At 38.7% G+C, this 17,478-nt stretch overlaps 1 protein-coding gene across 1 annotated transcript in view; it reads left to right on the forward strand.

Moving 5' to 3' along the window:
- Positions 1-1,776: 1,776 nt before the first annotated feature.
- The window catches only part of LOC125612978 (small conductance calcium-activated potassium channel protein 2-like), a 40,670-nt gene continuing 24,968 nt past the window's right edge, over positions 1,777-17,478 (forward strand). The window contains exons 1-2 of the mRNA XM_048792177.1: positions 1,777-1,902; positions 2,522-2,617. Of these exons, the coding sequence (XP_048648134.1) occupies positions 1,843-1,902; positions 2,522-2,617 (156 nt within the window). The 5' untranslated portion in view covers positions 1,777-1,842. The remainder of the gene's footprint in view (positions 1,903-2,521; positions 2,618-17,478) is intronic.

Genomic DNA, 17,478 nt, shown 5'->3' on the forward strand with positions numbered 1-17,478 from the left:
CATATTTTTTCCTTCTGTTTTAAGCCTTGAGTTTGCTATTTGAGAATGTCAGTTTCATATAAGGTGAAGGAGCTATTATGTTCCTATGACGTTTTAGTGACTAGAAACTTACATCTAATTTAAAATGCTGGTGACAACTGTTGTGATATTTAGGGGGAGTGGTCTTTATAATCTTTCATCTAAACCTATGAATAGTTAATGAAACTACTAATTTACCAAAGCTTCTTTGAAGTACTTATATTTATGAGGATGGATCAAATATTTTCACTCATTCAGCTACACGGAGCAACCAGAGAAAGGCTATATAATTTGTTGGGAAGAGTACTAAGACATGTTTGATAGATTTTATGCTTTAGTTAAAATTATTTTTCAGACCAAAGATGAATAAGTTTTAATCTGGAAACTTTGATTCAACTTACTTGTTACAATTGTTTTTAATAGTCCTGCTCACCACACCATTCACTCAATATCTTCACAGTTGCCCCCCCCCCCACTTCAGTAAACTTCATTATTCTAAACAAGTTTTATTAATTTCACACTGTGGAAATACAAAACAAAAATCAGAAGTGTTGTGTGATTTTTAACTATTAAAATTCTATCATTAGCCAAGATCATTGATAAATTCAAATCCTGAGAGTATTCATTATCTCAAATCAAGAACTACGGGACTAAAACCCTCCCGATTTTTCCTCCTGAATCTATTTACTCTCATGATCAAAAAAATTAAAATTGTTTAACACATCCAAATATCGTAAAATAAATTATTCACTCCATGGCATTGAAAACACACACACACACACACACACACACACACACACACACACGGGAATAGAGAAAAGGTAAGCAACTTTAGGGCAGCTGCTGAATAGAATGTCAAGAAATTGGATCCAGCTGAGAATTTCAATTACCTAATGAGGGTGATCCACTTTCACTCTAATTCGTTGGTCTACTTCATTAATTACTATCATAAATGCTTTAAAAATCACAATTTAAAAGCGAAACAAATATTCAATTGGCCATTTTCTATGATTTTTTTTTTTTGTAGGGGGGAGGAAAATTTCAATTCACAAAGAAAACTGTGAAGACTTAAGATGGAGCAGAAACAAAGAACCCTCAAAGATCCCCCACCTCTTTGTTAGTGTACCGCCCAGTGAATAAGACATTACGGCAAATTTTACACAAAATTCAATTTTTATTGGTGTATTAAAGAGTAAATAAATAACCATTATACCAAAGTACAGCAAAACTCCAGCTCTACCCCTGGACAGCGATTATTCAGCCTAGGTTATCATTACAGTATTAATAATTTCCCAACCTGGCTGAAATTGCCAGTGAATCAGCCGGCGCCAGGCCCCCTCTCCCACCCGCTGCTGCAGTCTGGGCTTGGCAAAGAAGATGTTCGGTGTTTGCGCATTTGTGACTCTTCTTTGCTTTGTGTCTGCAGGTGAGGAGGAGGAAAAGAAGAGAGGCTGGCGGCGGGCGGTCACAGAGCAGCCCTCAGACCCTCTAGCAAGGAGCATTTCCACGGAGGAAGAAGCTTGCAGACCTACTCATTCAGGCTGCCGGAGAGCCTGAGAGCCGGAGCCCGGGACTCGGCGACCGGGGGCGCCAGCCCCTCATGTTCCGCAGAAGGCGAAAATGTGAGCGGGCGGTAGCGGGGAAAGCCCTCCGCCCCCGCCAGGGGGACCAGGGAAGCCCGAGCGGGCTCTTCCCGGGGACGGCGGGGATCCCCTCCTCCGGCCCCGCCCCGACCTCCCCGGGCCCGGCCGGCCGCTCGGNGGCCACCGGCGCGCCCTGTTCGAGAAGCGCAAGCGGCTCAGCGACTATGCGCTCATCTTCGGCATGTTCGGCATCGTGGTCATGGTCATCGAGACCGAGCTGTCGTGGGGCGCCTACGACAAGGTACAGGCTTGAATCCTTGCCCACCCTCCCAGAGAGGGGCGCCAGGTGGTTGGGATGGGCACTGGCGGGAACTCTTTACCAGCGGCTCCCCGAGTCTTCCCGGTGCGAACCGAAGTGCCTGCGGGAACAGCTAGTGCGGCTAGGACGCGCACGCCTAGATGGCTAGGCAACTCCAAAAGGAAACCTTTCCGCGTGCGGCCAAAGTTCTCGAGGCACTAGAATGCTTAGCGCTTTCAAGCACATTAAATAAGTGGTTATGGGAGTCGGTGAGGGAAAGCATGTGTATTCCTCTCCGGTGCTCCTGTTTAGGAGGCCGCTTTCAACCCTCAGCGCTTAAACTCAGGAATAACTTCCTCTCGGGTTTAGCGATCCAGGTGAAGCATTTCAGACCATGGTGAGGATCTTAAAGCCAAGCCACTATTCTTTCCAGTTCTGCGATCCTCCCGCTTGGTTTTGAAGCAGAGTAATCTGACATCGCAGATATAAAACAGCACCCCCTCCCCATCCCCGCGCCCCTTACTGTGAGTTCGGGTCAATTTGCGGGGGACTGAGGGACCCTCGAGGCCTGGAAGGGGGTTAAACGTGCTTCTTTCTTAAAAGTCTTCGGTCTGTGTTGCAGGCGTCGCTGTATTCCTTAGCTCTGAAATGCCTTATCAGTCTCTCCACGATTATCCTGCTGGGTCTGATCATCGTGTACCACGCCAGGGAAATACAGGTAACTTAGGTTCTGCTGTTTATGAATGTAGAAAGCCTGGGGGAAAGCAAGGCAGCAGGGCTTTTTCGAAGCAGTCATGTCCTTGCCTAAGGTTACAGAAGACACACGCTGTGTCTTATGGCGGCACCTGACCTGTTCTTTCAAGAAGTTAAAAACAAAAGAAAGCAGTGCAGGATGTAAACAGGCAGTAGTTTCTGATATGTGTGGGTTAAATTCTTAAGACTTTCACCTGTCTTCTGCAGGTAGATCAACCTCTATACATCAGTCACTACATTTGTTTTCAATAAGCTAATTATGACCTATCCTTAATCTTCACAGTAAATATGTGTTCTTGTTGGAGACACTTTTCCTGATGAGTAAGTCATTATGGAAGGAAGGTCTTGTCCATCTACATTGTCTTCTACTAAGTAGCATAAAGAAGAAAGTAGGTTCCTGATGTTGCTAGCTAACATAAATGTGGGGAAAATTCTAACTTTCTCCTAAAACGTTTCTTTATCCTAAAGGGTTCCTTAACCTGAAACGTTTTTGTTTAAGTTTAGTTTATAAATTCATATATTTAGTACTTTAGTACATTCTTAGCTAAAGTCATTAGGTTATTTTTTTCTAAAGTTGTTATGGCCACTGCCACTGTGAACTGTCTTGACAGGAAAATGTTTGTTTTATTTAAATACATCCAGGAGCACTGACAATATTGGTTGCTACTAACAATATCAGAATATTCTGTAAAAATTACGGGTCATTTTTTTCAAAAATTAGATTGGAACCCAGCTTAGAATTTACACACACATGTGTTTTCTGATTTTTCTGATCCATTGTTAGGTATTTGGTGGGACTATGAAAACTTCCAAAGTAGGGTGTCTTTGAAAATAAAACATTTTATACAACTTGCCTCATAGAAAATTTAGTATTAAGTTAAATTAATTTCAAGTTAGTAACCAGCAAACACACTAAATATAGAAAAAAAACAATTGTAATGATTGTCCAAACAAAGATGGCATGTAATCCCAAATGAGAGAGGAGTGACTTCATTTTACTTTATATTTGCTAAAACTTTGAAAAGTGTGTTTTTGAAGGCATGAGGTTAGTGAATAGAAATTGAAAGAGTGTTTAGAAATAAATAGTAAAATTGTACTGGCAAAACAGGACAAACACACATTTGAATTTTTTTTCCATTTTAAAAATTTACTCAGATTCATCTTTAATTTCAGTCCTCTTGATTGATGGGCTTTTGAGGTTCTTCCAACCTTTTTTTTTTTTTTTTTGGTACCAGGGATTGAACTCACGGGCACTTGACCACTGAGCCATATCCCCAGCCCTATTTTGTTTTATTTAGTGACAGGACCTCACTGAGTTGCTTAGCGCCTCACTTTTTTTTTTGCTGAGGCTGGTTTTCAAACTCATGATCCTCCTGTCTCAGCCTCCTGAGTTGCTGGGATTATAGGTGTGCGCCACCGTGCTCAGCCAAATGTTTTTAAATGATACTTCAATGTAGCTTAAACGTTATGGGTGTTTCTTTTAATTTTGACATGAAGAGTAAATACTTAGAACTAAAAGGAACAAAAATGGCCCTTTGACTCAGTTTGCAGATAAGTCAGAAGATGTGTGTAGCTTTCCAGATCAAGCGGTCACAGTGCAAAGCAAGAGCAGGCCCTTTCCTCCTGGTTCTAGTCCAGAATGCTTCCTGCTGAGTTCTGCTGCTGCTTACCTAAAGCTCCCAAACACAAACATTGCTTTATCTGAAGGTTCTCACTACATCCCAAAGTTTGGTATATGAATAAGATTAAGTTTAAAATATTATTCTACAACGTTCTTATGTATTTTTAAAAATCAAGTAACTTTAAAATGTTTTACTTAATCTGTCTTGGAATGAGAGACCTTGCTGCTTTAAATTATTAGCTTTCCTTGTATTACCTGTTCTTCTGAAAAGCACACAACTAAAAACACATTCATGGGGAGGACATTTATGAGTGATATCTCCAACAAGGTGTCTTCTTGAAAACACTGACTGTTCAAGGGTTATTGGAAGATTAAAAAAAAAAATGTGTTAAGTCTAAAAGGAGCTTCCAAAAATGAATTACGTGTCCTAAAAAAATTAAAAATAAATACCATAGTAGAATTCTTGAAATGTTCAAAAACTAATACAGGAAGTTACATTTTTATAGATTATTTTATGTCTAAGGATATTCCTTTCAGTGGCTAATTTGGACTGTTTCTGACATGCAAAATACCTAGATATCTATGTTGATTAGAGTATATATAGCCTGGGTAAGAAAAATAAGGACAGGATTGTCTGCGAGTAAACACAGTGGACTTCCTTAGTGTAGGGTAACATAAATATCATGGAGTGTTAGGTTTTAAAAATTTGATTAATTTTATAAGATATACAAACTCTTAAACCTGCTACACTTGAGAGATCTTTTCAAAATAGAGTAGTATCATTTGGTTATTTTGATGCAGCTCCTATACTTAATATTTCATCTAGAGGGATTTATTCCTCTAGATGAAGCTCAAAATTCTCATCTGAAATGCTTTTAAAAGCTAAATAATAAAATGTGAAAGGACTAAATATATTTGAAGACCCCGAGAAAAACAAAAAAGAAGGAGGTTCTAATTAGTCCGAAGAACAGTCAACAATGCTGTCAGAATAGTTTTTACTCTAAAAGTCAAGTGCATAGTTTTATGTGTATTGATGAAAAATGATGGATTGTGTCCTTCTTTTTAATTTATTGATGTTGCTGCTGTAGATGTATTTCTTTCATAGATCTTTTAAGCTAATGGGCACTTCTCAGTTTATTATAAAAAGTTCCAAATATATTGATTTAGTTTTGAGTTAAGGAACTAAATGCAGGAGTCATGCTGCCTTTCAGACTGTCATTTACAAAAACAGTCTTAGCATATTGGTGTGATGATTGGATAATGATAGGTAGCTAGTGTGAGTTTCTGGCACATGATACCATTGTCCACTACATTCAGGAAAAGAAGGTGTTTTAGATGATGTTCAAGCTGTCTGTCTACTGGAATTGCTTAATGAAGCTTAGGGAGGCCCTGACATTTTCATGGAGAACCTTGGAAAGCAAGTCAGTGTGACCTTTTGTAAAATGTTTATATACACTCTGGCAAAATAAAATGGTTCAGGTGAGTCATGGGAGGAAGTGCTTGGATTAAAATAGTTAGATGGGGAGGCTCTGCAAGAACACAGCTCACTAAATTTCAGCTTTGGTGTCATTTTTCAGTACCACAGACAGCTCAATGTACTCAGCTACATAGTTTGTTAATTTCACTAATTACCTTTACTCCCCACAGCCAAAAATGAAAATCTTTTTTGTTTTGTTGTTGCTTATATAAAATTAGATTGAGTAAGAGCAAAATTTCAGCTAAATAGATATTAGACTTTTTAAATAGACATTTGGACTTGCTTTCCATATCCATCAATAAAGCCAGAAAAATGAGACAGCTTTAATAAATGCCTTTGTATCTTGACCTTCCAATAAAGAAAAATATGCTATAGGGGTGTTTTTTATATATTTTGATACTAAATAAAGAGCATTCCTACCTCAAGTCTCAATTTTAAATTATAGGAAAAACAAAAGTAGGATTTCTGATGATTTTTCTTTTGTCCCCACCCCTGCAGTGAGATTGAAGTTATTTCTTGACAGAGTAGGTGTAAAATAAAGTTCAAATACTCATTAAGGTCTTCAAAATCAGAAAATTCTAATGTAGATTTTACTTCATCAGTTCAGCTTTATTGTACTATCATTTTTCTTGTGGAAGCAATTTTTTGGGGAGGAGGATACCGAGTATTGAACTCAGGGATGCTCGACCACTGAGCCACATTCCCAGCCCTATTTTATATTTTATTTAGAAACAGGGTCTCACTGAGTTACTTAGCGCTTTTCTTTTGCTGAGGCTGGCTTTTAACCAGCGATCCTCCTGCCTGAGCCTCCAGAACTGCTGGGATTATAGACATGTGCCACCACGCCCAGCTAGAAGCAATTTTAATAGAATTTAGTTTTTTGATTGACAAATGTGGAATTCTAAACTGGAGGGAAAAAACACCTTTAGATTGGTAGTTGATATTTTTGATTCTCATGGAACTTATAGGAATGATAGGTACTGTACTTTAAATTGGAAAGCGGTGGTATGGTTTGGGTAACAATATAATTATATAATAAATGGCATTAGGGGAAACACTTTTTTTTTTCCTTTGGTATCCTTGGCAATGGAATAGCTGTGTGTCTCTTTCAAGTTAGCTTTTCAGAGATGGACTATGTAGAACTCTAACTGGAAGAATAGAAATTAAGATTTCACTTCACTTGTGTGCAAGGATCACACAGAGGAGAAAGGAGTGAGTGAGGGCAGCGGGCTTAGTGAACTATGAAATCTGGACTGGCTAGAGAGGGATGTCTGCTCACCACTTAGTGGGCTTCACCTCTACTGCACACTGTGGGGAAGAATGTTCACTTTCCCACTCCTACAGGGAGCAAGCACATGCTTCCAGACAATGCAGAAAATACTGCATGCACTCAGTATTCTTGTTAATTAAAAAAAAAACAATTAAAAGTAATTTGAATAGTAAGAAGAGTTTAAAATAAAAAGCGTAAGTCACCTTCTGTATACTCTCAGTCTTGTTTCTCAGAGGGAACCACTTTTAAGTTTCTTACATGTCTGTCCGGAGTTTCAAAAGCAAATATTTAGAAGTATTTATATGCATAAACACCCTTCATTCCTGAATATGTCTAGTGTGTGTTTTTGCTTATCAGCACCTAGGGACCTAGCTCATTCTTCTTTAGCGGTTGTATATTATGCTATTTTATGGGTATACTATAAATTATATCGCTGAAAGTTGATAGGCAGTTTGGAGTTTTCTTGGGTTTTGCTCTTACAAGCAATACTAACATGGACATCTTTATGCATTTGTTTTTAATGTACAAATTTGAATATATATGATAAACTTCCAGCAGTAAGATTGCTAAATAAACATTAGGACTGGGGGCATCGCTCAGGGGTAAATCAGTTGTCTAGCATGCGTGAAATAGGTCATGGGTTCAATGCCTAGCACCACAAAAATGAGAAAATTACACATACACACTGTTTTTCCTCCACAGCATTGGGACATGTTTTCTTCACAGGATTGTTTACTATGGAAATTATAAAAAGGAAATTTTTATTATCTCTGTCCTTTTAAGGTCTAAAAAGTTTATCTTCTTAGAATAAATATATTTGGAGAAAAATTGTCTAGGGATAAAAATTAAGCCCTCATTGGCTTTTTTGCATCTGTTTTGTGATATCTTGTGGTGTATTATCTAATCTGAGAAATTGAATAATCCTTGTAAACATGTGATCAGAAGTAAATCTTTGCCAGATTTTTGTTATTTTTAGTTTAGGAAATTTGGAGGAGGCTGGGGAAGATAAAGGAGACTACAAATTAAAAGAAATGATCTTAGATTGGCTTTAGGTCTATGCTATATCTATGAGGTTGATGAAAATTATGGCTACAGGTTGACTGAGATTCTGGAAGTTAGTGAGGGGGAAAGCTCCCCAGAACTGCTTTTTGTGTGGCTTTTAGCTTAACAATTGATATCTATATTGCCAGCAGCTCTATATCAGGAGTAATGAGACTCTCAGGCCTTTTGACTTCATGTATACACTATAGTAATGAAATCACTCAGGACTAATTTTCTCTGCCTGCCTGTGTAAAGATCTCTGCATTATTAATGGTAGTGACACTAAATAAAGTGATCCTGGTGTGCTTACAGAGCAGCATCAGAAATGAATGGAGAGTAGAACTTTAAGTTTACCTCAAGTGAGTTTGCTAGAGCTTTCATCCCATTTCTGAGCCATGTTTTGTGCAGCTGGAAAAGAAGGGCACTGAGGGCTGTCGATATTCCAAACCAGGAGGAAGCCTGCGTTGATTTAACTTTAGGGGAGTTAATTTGGCCAGGATATAAAGTGGTTTTGTGGCATTGTATTAGAGAGGATTTCTGCTTTTTAGGAAATACTAGAATATGTGCTATTTGGGGAGTCTATTTCAACGTGAAACTTCTTATGAGTTCTGTTTTTAAAACTAGAAATTGCATACAGGGGACAAACTTTAATCATCATCTGGTTCAGTATCCCATCTACCATGTGAATGTTCTTCATGTCGTCTTTGATAAAAGTAGTCACTCAGTTGCCTCTTGAACCCTCTTCCTATAAGACTGTCTGTCCTATTCTTAGACAGTTCTTGTTTTTACTAAGACTTTCTTTATGCTGAAGTTAGGTCTAGTTTTATTCACTGTGTATTCAACATTTTATGAGTTGTTGAGCTCAACCCATACAAAGAGGAATAAGATGGTTAGTTTCCTCACCTCTTGGAGCTGACCCTATAAGGAGGTGGGATTAAGGAGAGAGTAAAAGAAAATCCTTGGAAACAAGTAACATGAAATGTCAAAAGGGCTGAGATAGAAAGTTGGGACTGAGGGTTGTATACATCAGACAGGAAGATCAGGGGAGGACTTCAAGGAAGTGACACTGAAAACTGAAACTTGGAGGAAAAGCAGTATCCAGTATTGGCAGAGTCTGTGGGAACAACCTGGGCAAGGGTCTCATCACTAAAAGGAGTTTACTGTGATTAAACCAGTATGGCTCAAGCAGTGACAATACCACACAGGTCAGAGGGTATTCAGGAGCCTGGCAACAGATGATCATGAGGCTATGGTAAGGATTTTTGAACTTTGTTTTTCAAAGTGCAGTGAGGAAATCATTGCAGAATTTTAAATAGGGGAGACTACTGAGCCAACTTAATGTATGAAAAGGGCTTTTTAAAAAAAAATACTCTGAGGAGATTGCTCAGGTGGTCTGGAGGCTCTTGACAAGTGGTGTCAATAGAGATGATGCTCACTGGACTTGGGTACCAGCAATGGAGGTGAGAACTGGGATGGTATGAGATCTGCGTTGGAGATTTAATGGATTTATTCATGGATTGAATGTGTCTGGTAAGGGCAAGTGGCAATGCAAACATGGTCCACAAGGTTCTGGTTGGAGCAGTTGAGTGTATGGTATAGAAAAGGGAAGGCACAAATTGTAATGTAGGACATGGAATGAGGGACTAGTTTCTGAGTAATGTGATTGAAATGCTGCTGATTGTATAATGTGAATCTGAAGCTGGGAGGGAAGGTCTGTACTGGAGATTTAAATTTGGGAGTTTCCAACATAGTATTTAAGCTCATATGAGTTAATCAAATCACTGGGAGAGAAAAGAAAAATTAGAAGGTGGAGAGTCGATTGTCCTCTGACATCTAGAGGTTGAGTAAAGAAGGAACAGGGGAAAAAAAAGAGGCCAGAACGAATTGCCTCTGAGGTAGAGGAGGCCAAGAGATAGGAGTATTTCAAGGAAAAGGACATTGTGCTCTGTCCTGAATGCTGCCAAAGCCTGTTAATTGGGGTACAGAGCACTTTTTGGATTTAGCAAGTTGAAGGTCATTGCTGACCTTGACAAGTGGTTTCCGTGGAGTGGTAGAGAAAGAAGAAAAACTGTAATTTCTAGTATAACAGTATAAATTGATTCTTCCTTTCTCGGGATCACAGAGCAAACATTGGTTATGTCCCTTTAAATGCCCTCCTAATTAAATAGTCCCAGTTTCTTTGAATATTCTCAATCAGCCTTTATCCATGATCACTTTCATCTGCACTTACTCCATTTTGTTGAATTTCCTCTTCAAAATGAGAAGGTCGGAAAATGCACCTAGTACTTTTAGATAGGATCTGCCCAGGGAGGTTATTATCTCCCTTCATCAAAAATGCTGCATTATAATAGCTATTGTTCTAAAAGGGTCATTGCTTCACACTGGTGCCAAGTGACACTTGTAAAATTGTTACTGAGCTAAATGTACAATCTTACATTTACTAAACCTGTTATATAGCATTTTCATTTCAGAGCAGTGTCTTCAGCCTGATAGAATTGTTTGAATCATAGTTATGATGTTTATTTGACAAACACTTGTTTAAATTTGGAAAGTCCTATGTATGGACAGTCTATGGAGCTGGCAAGACTGTAGGTTCCACATTGGTGCTAGATTCTGTTCCTGAAACATGGTCAACATTAGTAGCTCTTAATCAGTCTTCACACCTGCCATTGACACATATAACGCTTCTTTCTTAGTTTTGTGTGGGCTGCAGATTTGAAAAATGTGCCCACAGCATGAGTGAGCCAGGGTCAGAGCTCAGAATTAGGCCCTCTCTTTGTTGCTCACCTTCTGCTCATTAATGATACTTGGGATGGCCTTTCCAATACCACTCCGTGAACCCTCTTAGCCAGCCCCCGTTTCTCTAGTCTTTCTATGAGAATGTCATGACTGTCTCTTCCTTTCCTGAAAGCCACATACTCTGAGTGAACCGCAGTGTCACGATCTCCCAGCCCATTAATGATGTCCAAGAAGGACACACAAGTGATTTGCTTATAATTTTAGAAATTCTAATATAAGCTTTATGACCTAATGCCTCCTCTCTTAAAAAGCTTATGTTTATTTCCCTCAGGTTATAAAATTAATAACTATTCATGTTAGAAAATTTGTAAAACATAGGAAAATACATAAAATATATAAATTATACTAATATTACCACCCATAAATGAAGATTATTTATGTTAGAATGTTCTTATATGGAGTAGAAGAACATGATATTTGCTATCTAGAGTTATAAAGAAATTCTGTATATTCTATGTAACTTTATATTGCTTTTACTCTACCATTAAGTATTCTGGATAGTCACAATTTTTTCACCATGTAGTGATCAATTATTTTCCTTATTTTGAACCTTTAGGAGAAGTGAATATTAGTGTACTTAAAATATTTTTTTTATAAGGAATACCCCTGGAAGCTAACTTTTCTGAGCATTTCTGATGATTTCCTAAGGATAAACTGTGAAGACAGATTATTGAGTTAAATGAAATTATTGAAAGCAATTGATAATTTGTAAATTATCTCCTCAAATGTTTATGTTGCTCCTTTTATTATTGAAGTATTTACAAACTACTTCATTAAATAACTAATGTGGCTATATTCTGGAGTGTCTAGGACTCATGTACCAGCTAGGACCTTGAGTATGTGACCAGTGTACACAGCTAGGATTTTGCTGTGTGAATCTGGGAAATTACCTCTCTATAGTTTCTTTTGCCTTGCCATTTCTTCATGCTCTTGGCTTTTAAATATTGAATAAGAGTTTTAGAAAAAGGGTATCCCTGTTTAATAATTAGAGTTTATATAGAAATACCATGAAAGCATTATTGAAAGATAACTCTGTCCTCAAATGTTCTCAATTCATTTTATTATGGAAAGCTATAAAACCTATACTTTCTGAAATTTTTCTCTGTAAACGTACCTTCAGGGAAGAGCGATCAGTCTCTCCTTTGGTTGTTTACTGTTTTTGCAACATAGTCTCCTGGCTTTGTGCACTGCGTCTGGGGCTAGTCTGTCTGAGCTCCTTCCCAGTTCTGCCACTAATTAGACATGTGACCTTGGACAATTTAGGTAGTCTCTCTGAACATCAGTTTCCTTGTCAGGAAAAGGGAGATTACAGAGTACCTCTCTCATCAGATTATTACAAAGATTGAGTTAATATACTTGAAGCACTTAGAACACTACCGAGAATGTGGTAAGGGCTGCTTACAGGTCAGCAGCTAGTTATTGTTAGCTGATTTGGGGTGGAAGGGGAGGAATTGGAGCCCAGCCACTCTGGCCTTTGGAAAATGGTGATAGTTGTTTTTCTTATCAAATTTATGAGAGGGAACAGAAAAAGGTGGTCATTGGAACAGTGCCCATTAGTTTATCAACAGCACTTGGGGTGTGGGTGTGTTCCTCTCCATGTGCCTGTGAGTGCACCCTTGCATATTTATAGTGAAAACTTTGATCTCCATTGAAGTCAACCTCCCCCTCTCCCTCCAAATAGAATGAGTTCAGATTCTTCCTGTGAGAAAGTTGGCTGGCTTAGCAGGGAAGGGATCATTTTGGCCACTGGGTTTCAGATCTATAAAAGATTGTTCAGATACTGTGATGTGATGTCTGTTTGTGCCAAAATGGCCATTTTTCCCCCTTAACCTACCACAGACTTGACTAGGCCTCTTCAGAGGGATATTAACTCCTTCAGGCTTCACAGCTGACTGCATCTCTGCATCACTAATTAGGACTCTGGTGACTTAAAAGAGTTAAGGGAGTCTCTCTGGAAAGTAAGCAAAGGGAATAATTTGGATAATGGAAAATTCTGGTATTAAACTGTTGCTAGAAAGGATGTGAGGTGGTTAATAGTGAAAGGTGTGTGCAGAAACTGCTGTAGTGGGCAGCACTTTCGTCTGTGTCCTCTGCAGGTCTACAGTTTATTTAAATAAACACTTTCCTTTTTCTGGGGCTGGGTTTTCTTCTGGCAAGCATTAGGCTTACTATGCCACAGGGCTTACTATGCAGTGGTCTATAAGAGTTGGGAAGAATTTTTGTGTGTCAACATGACAAGTGATATCTCAAAATATTCTTGGTATGGTGAAGATTTTTCTTTTTTAATCGAGGAGTTTGCTTTTATGTTTCATTTCAAATAGACATATATTATACCAGCTTTTGGATTGGAATAATGCATTGATATTAGGGTAGTTTGGGACTTTGCTTTTCGAATTCATAGAACACATTAGGATTTACACCTTGTACACTTTTAAACTTCACCATGCAGACAAGTTCTAAGAGCCAAAGTTCTAAATCAATAATTCCTCCTTTGCTTGCTTAAATATGCTGACCATCTGTACCTGGTTATGTGTTTATCCACCACAGCTGTCCTGTATTAAAATGAGCTTGCTTACAAGTGATTTGACTATTAGGATGTGAGTATGTAGCTTTTACTGTTTGGTCACTGAGATATTCGTCTTCTATCAGCAAGCTTTCATAATCCAAGGAAATCCTATGCAAATGTTTGCACATTAGTTTTGACACAAACATACTGAAGTTTTGAGAAAAGGCATAAAGTGGTATAGTGGACTCATCCTGGTTTTGACCTTGAATAGCACTTTACTTAGAATATTGTCTGTTGTCATGAGGGATAAACACTATATGGGTCCTAATCCTTAAGCTATTTAATTTTTTACTGAATGGCTGAGGGAAATTATATCCTAGGATTAGATTTATTTTCATGAACACAGATTATTTAAGATGTTGAAAAATAATAATTAGACTGATGTTTATTGAAATTGTATGCATATGTCATTTACCAACAATGATTATAGGATTTATAATAATTGTCTAAGGCTTAAAAAAAACATACTTAGTGATTTTATATATGTACCCAGGCAAAATTACTAATTGAAAACATAATTCTATTTATGTGGAATTAGCCATAGAATTTTAAGACTGAAATTTGGGCTTTTAGAAACTTGCCATGGGCCAGTTTTCATGTAGTTAAATCACTCCATACTTGGAAAAAGTTCTGATATCAAAGAGTAAAAATTCCTACTAGTCTCTTGAGGTTTAAATCTAGCTTACTCCTGGAACCTATTGGTAATATTGCAAATTTTAATGCTTTTTTGAAAAACACTTTGAATTAGAATTTTCTTTCTTTCTTTCTCCCTGGTCTTTTAGTCAAGAACCTCACTCTTTATTCTTATATGTCAATATCAAAGAGGATATTTCATGAATATGTGTTTGAGCAGACTTTTAAACAGTGGTCATATAAAGAGAAATCTCTAATGTACTTGGTTTGTGACAGGGGAGTATCAACACATATTCATGGATGAAAGCTATTTTCATTTCTTTGATTTGGTATTCACCAGTTCGTATAGATTTTTTTTTTTTTTATAACAGTTGAAAAAGGGTCACTCTTCCGCATTTTTTTCTTCCCTTCTCTCAGCATGTCATTTTTTCAGAAAGTCTCTTTTATCCCTTGTCACAACTCTTCCTCCTCTTCCTGGTTGAGCTTTGGCCTCGTTCTGGCTGCCTCTTGGAATGCATCCCTTGGTGTTTCTTACATTGAGGGATGAGGACCCAACTTGCTCCCTGTCATGTTTACTGCCTCACTTAGTCTGATACTGTGTACACGAATTGCTTCCATGGCAGCTATTTAGAAATAATTTATCCATCAAGTGTGTCTCATCGCAGCTTTATACAACTAGCCACAGAGGAAAAGGGGACTTGTGTTTAAGACATAATCCCTCAAGCCCATGTCAGAATATCCTGTTCAGAGAGCAGTCAGTGGGTGGCCTATGCTCTGCAGGAGTCACCCAGCAGCAAGTGGTCTTCTTGCATTAGGGGCAAGAGCACTGTGTTGCTGCAGGAAGGCAAGAGGCAGCTCTTCTTCAAGGCCCAGAGTATGATGTGTTGCCATATGGGAAGAAAGTTCAGCAAATGAGAAGCAATCAGATGGGGAGCCTGGTAAGGTGGAAGTGACGGGCTCACATACCCATGTGCTGTGTGTTCGAGCTGCATTCCCAGGCTGAGTGGAAATTTTTGTTAATTTGTTCACGTTTCCTCTTTCTTCTGTTGGCATGGATGCTGACCTGTACATTCCCGGCGGGGGGGTCCAAGCAGCTGAGGATTTTTACCCTTTTTCTTAATTATCTCAAAGTGCTAGTCCTCTTTACTGAACAGATAAAAAGAACAGGTTTTTAAAATCATCTCATGGACTTTATGTTGGATTTGTTCAGCAGATGCTTTTGAGAAGAGCCCTCCCTTATTAGCTCTCTGAGATGCCTGCTGAGTGTTTACATAACTCACCTGGGTTTTAGCCTCCCTGGCCTGGTTTGCACTTGGGAATATTCTGGGGAAACACATGCCGTGTTTTGAGACTACCAACCATGTCAGGATTCCTGATCTGCCTCTGTTCCTAAGGGGCTTATTGAGGATATGGGATGATCTCTAATACTTGTGGGTATGTCACCATGATGAGAAGGCAGAAACATAACATTTTCCAGGCATTGTAGACTGCATCATTACTTGAACTACTGTTTATGTTGAATGTTAAAACCTTGTGAGAAGCCAGAGAGTCACTGGGTGGAAGTGATAGATGCCACCTGACTGGATCTGTCGCTGTCCAGCAGGTATGGTAGCAACACCAGGTGTAGACCCCCAGAAGAATGTGGAGGAGGACAGTGCACACCTTGCATGTAGACAGTCACATGTGTTTCTGGAAAGCAGCCCAGCAGCAGAGAGGAATCTGGCTCTGGATCCAGGCAGATTTGGGTTAGAATTCAGCTTCACTCTGTGAAGAAAATAATGTCACTTCTCTCACCCTCATTTCCTCAACTATAAAATGGAAATGATGGCCATAACTCTCGTTAGATTGTATTGAGGAGTCAGTGAGACAGTGTTCATGAAGAACCTCACCTGATACCTGGCACTTAATAAGTCCTCAATAAATGTTAACTCCTCTTATTATTATTATTCTGAGGCTTTTATTATTAAGCAAATGCTATGGCCCTACCAAGAAGCAGAGCTTAGAGTCTAGGAGGTTCTCGAGGTGAAGGTAAGGAGGGGTAATTGCTATATTTTAAGGTATAGCTGAACCAAGTTCTGGTAAGAGGAACATGGAGCAGAGATGGCAAACATTTGATTAATTAGAGCAGGAATTGTCAGACTAGAGAGCCCGTGAACCAAATTGGTTCCCCTGAACAAATCCAGTCTACTTGTATTTAAAAATAAAATTTTATTACAGCTATGCATATATAATGGGTATCATATATCGCTGTATTTGAGCTTCAGAGGAAGAAGTGAGTAGTTGCAACAGAGACTACATCACAGGTAAAATAAAATATTTACTATCTGGTGTTTAAAAATAAAGAAATGCTTGCTAATCTTTGTGTTAGAGAGCAGGATGGTCAACAAAGGCGAGGAGAACATATCCAAAGTGTTTTTCTCTTTGCTTCAAAAGTTATTTTATTCTTCCCTGTGATGTGTGTTTATAACGGTCAGGTGGTTACTACCTGAGACATGTAGATTTCCGTATGTGCAAAGTCTCTGCTATGGCCCAAGTTTTCAGGCTTCTGTGGAACCTGGAACTCCTGAGATGGAGGTGAAATTGCATTTGAGTTGGATTTACATCATCAAACATGAGTAGAATGGCTGTGACAGAAGCTTCTGGAGCCTTGGGTATTCGGAGTCATTTTCAGGGAGGCCAATGAGAAGAGACCAGTCTTATCTGAGACTCCATGCTATGCAACTGGTCTTGGAAAAGCCAAACATCTCAGGCTGTGGTTTATGTTATTTTGTGACACTGTTGTTGTGGCTTGCTTCTATCGGGATGTGAGACTTAGTTGTTTATAGAGGTTTTTTTTTTTTTTTTAGATGTTGGTGAACATTTATTTTATTCATTTATGTATATGTGGTATTCAGAATCGAACCTAGTGCCTCACACAGAATTCATCTCAAGTGCTTTACCACTAAGCCACAACCCCAGCCCCAGTTGTCTATATTTTGAAGAAAAAATTTTTATACTTGATTGTTCTCTTACTTTGTACTTTATCATAAATAAAATCACAAATTAAAGTGGAAATTAGGAAAATAGGGTTTTTTTCCCTTCCTCTTGGTCTAGAGTTCTGGCAGTATGTATAATTTATTAATTTGCTTATTTCTGTTCCTAGTGATTAAAGTTGTATGTCATGGAGATAATCTTTTCCAGTCTCCACTGCCTATTAAGACATCTCTCCTGGGAGGTTTCACAGGGTCTCAGGTCAGCATGTCCCAACCAACCTTGTTGTGCCCTCCCCAGGCCTCCTCCATGCCTCTTAATTTCCCCTTAGGGAAGGGTACCACACCCACTGTGGGTCTCTGTGAGGCTCTTGACCTTTTTTCCTGTCTCTCTAGCTCATCTCCCTGACCCCCACCCTAATCTCTGGCAGAGTCACATGGTGTTATACT

Source organism: Marmota marmota, unplaced genomic scaffold, assembly GCF_001458135.2.
Source record: "Marmota marmota marmota unplaced genomic scaffold, marMar, whole genome shotgun sequence".
In the NCBI taxonomy this organism is placed as follows: domain Eukaryota; kingdom Metazoa; phylum Chordata; class Mammalia; order Rodentia; family Sciuridae; genus Marmota; species Marmota marmota.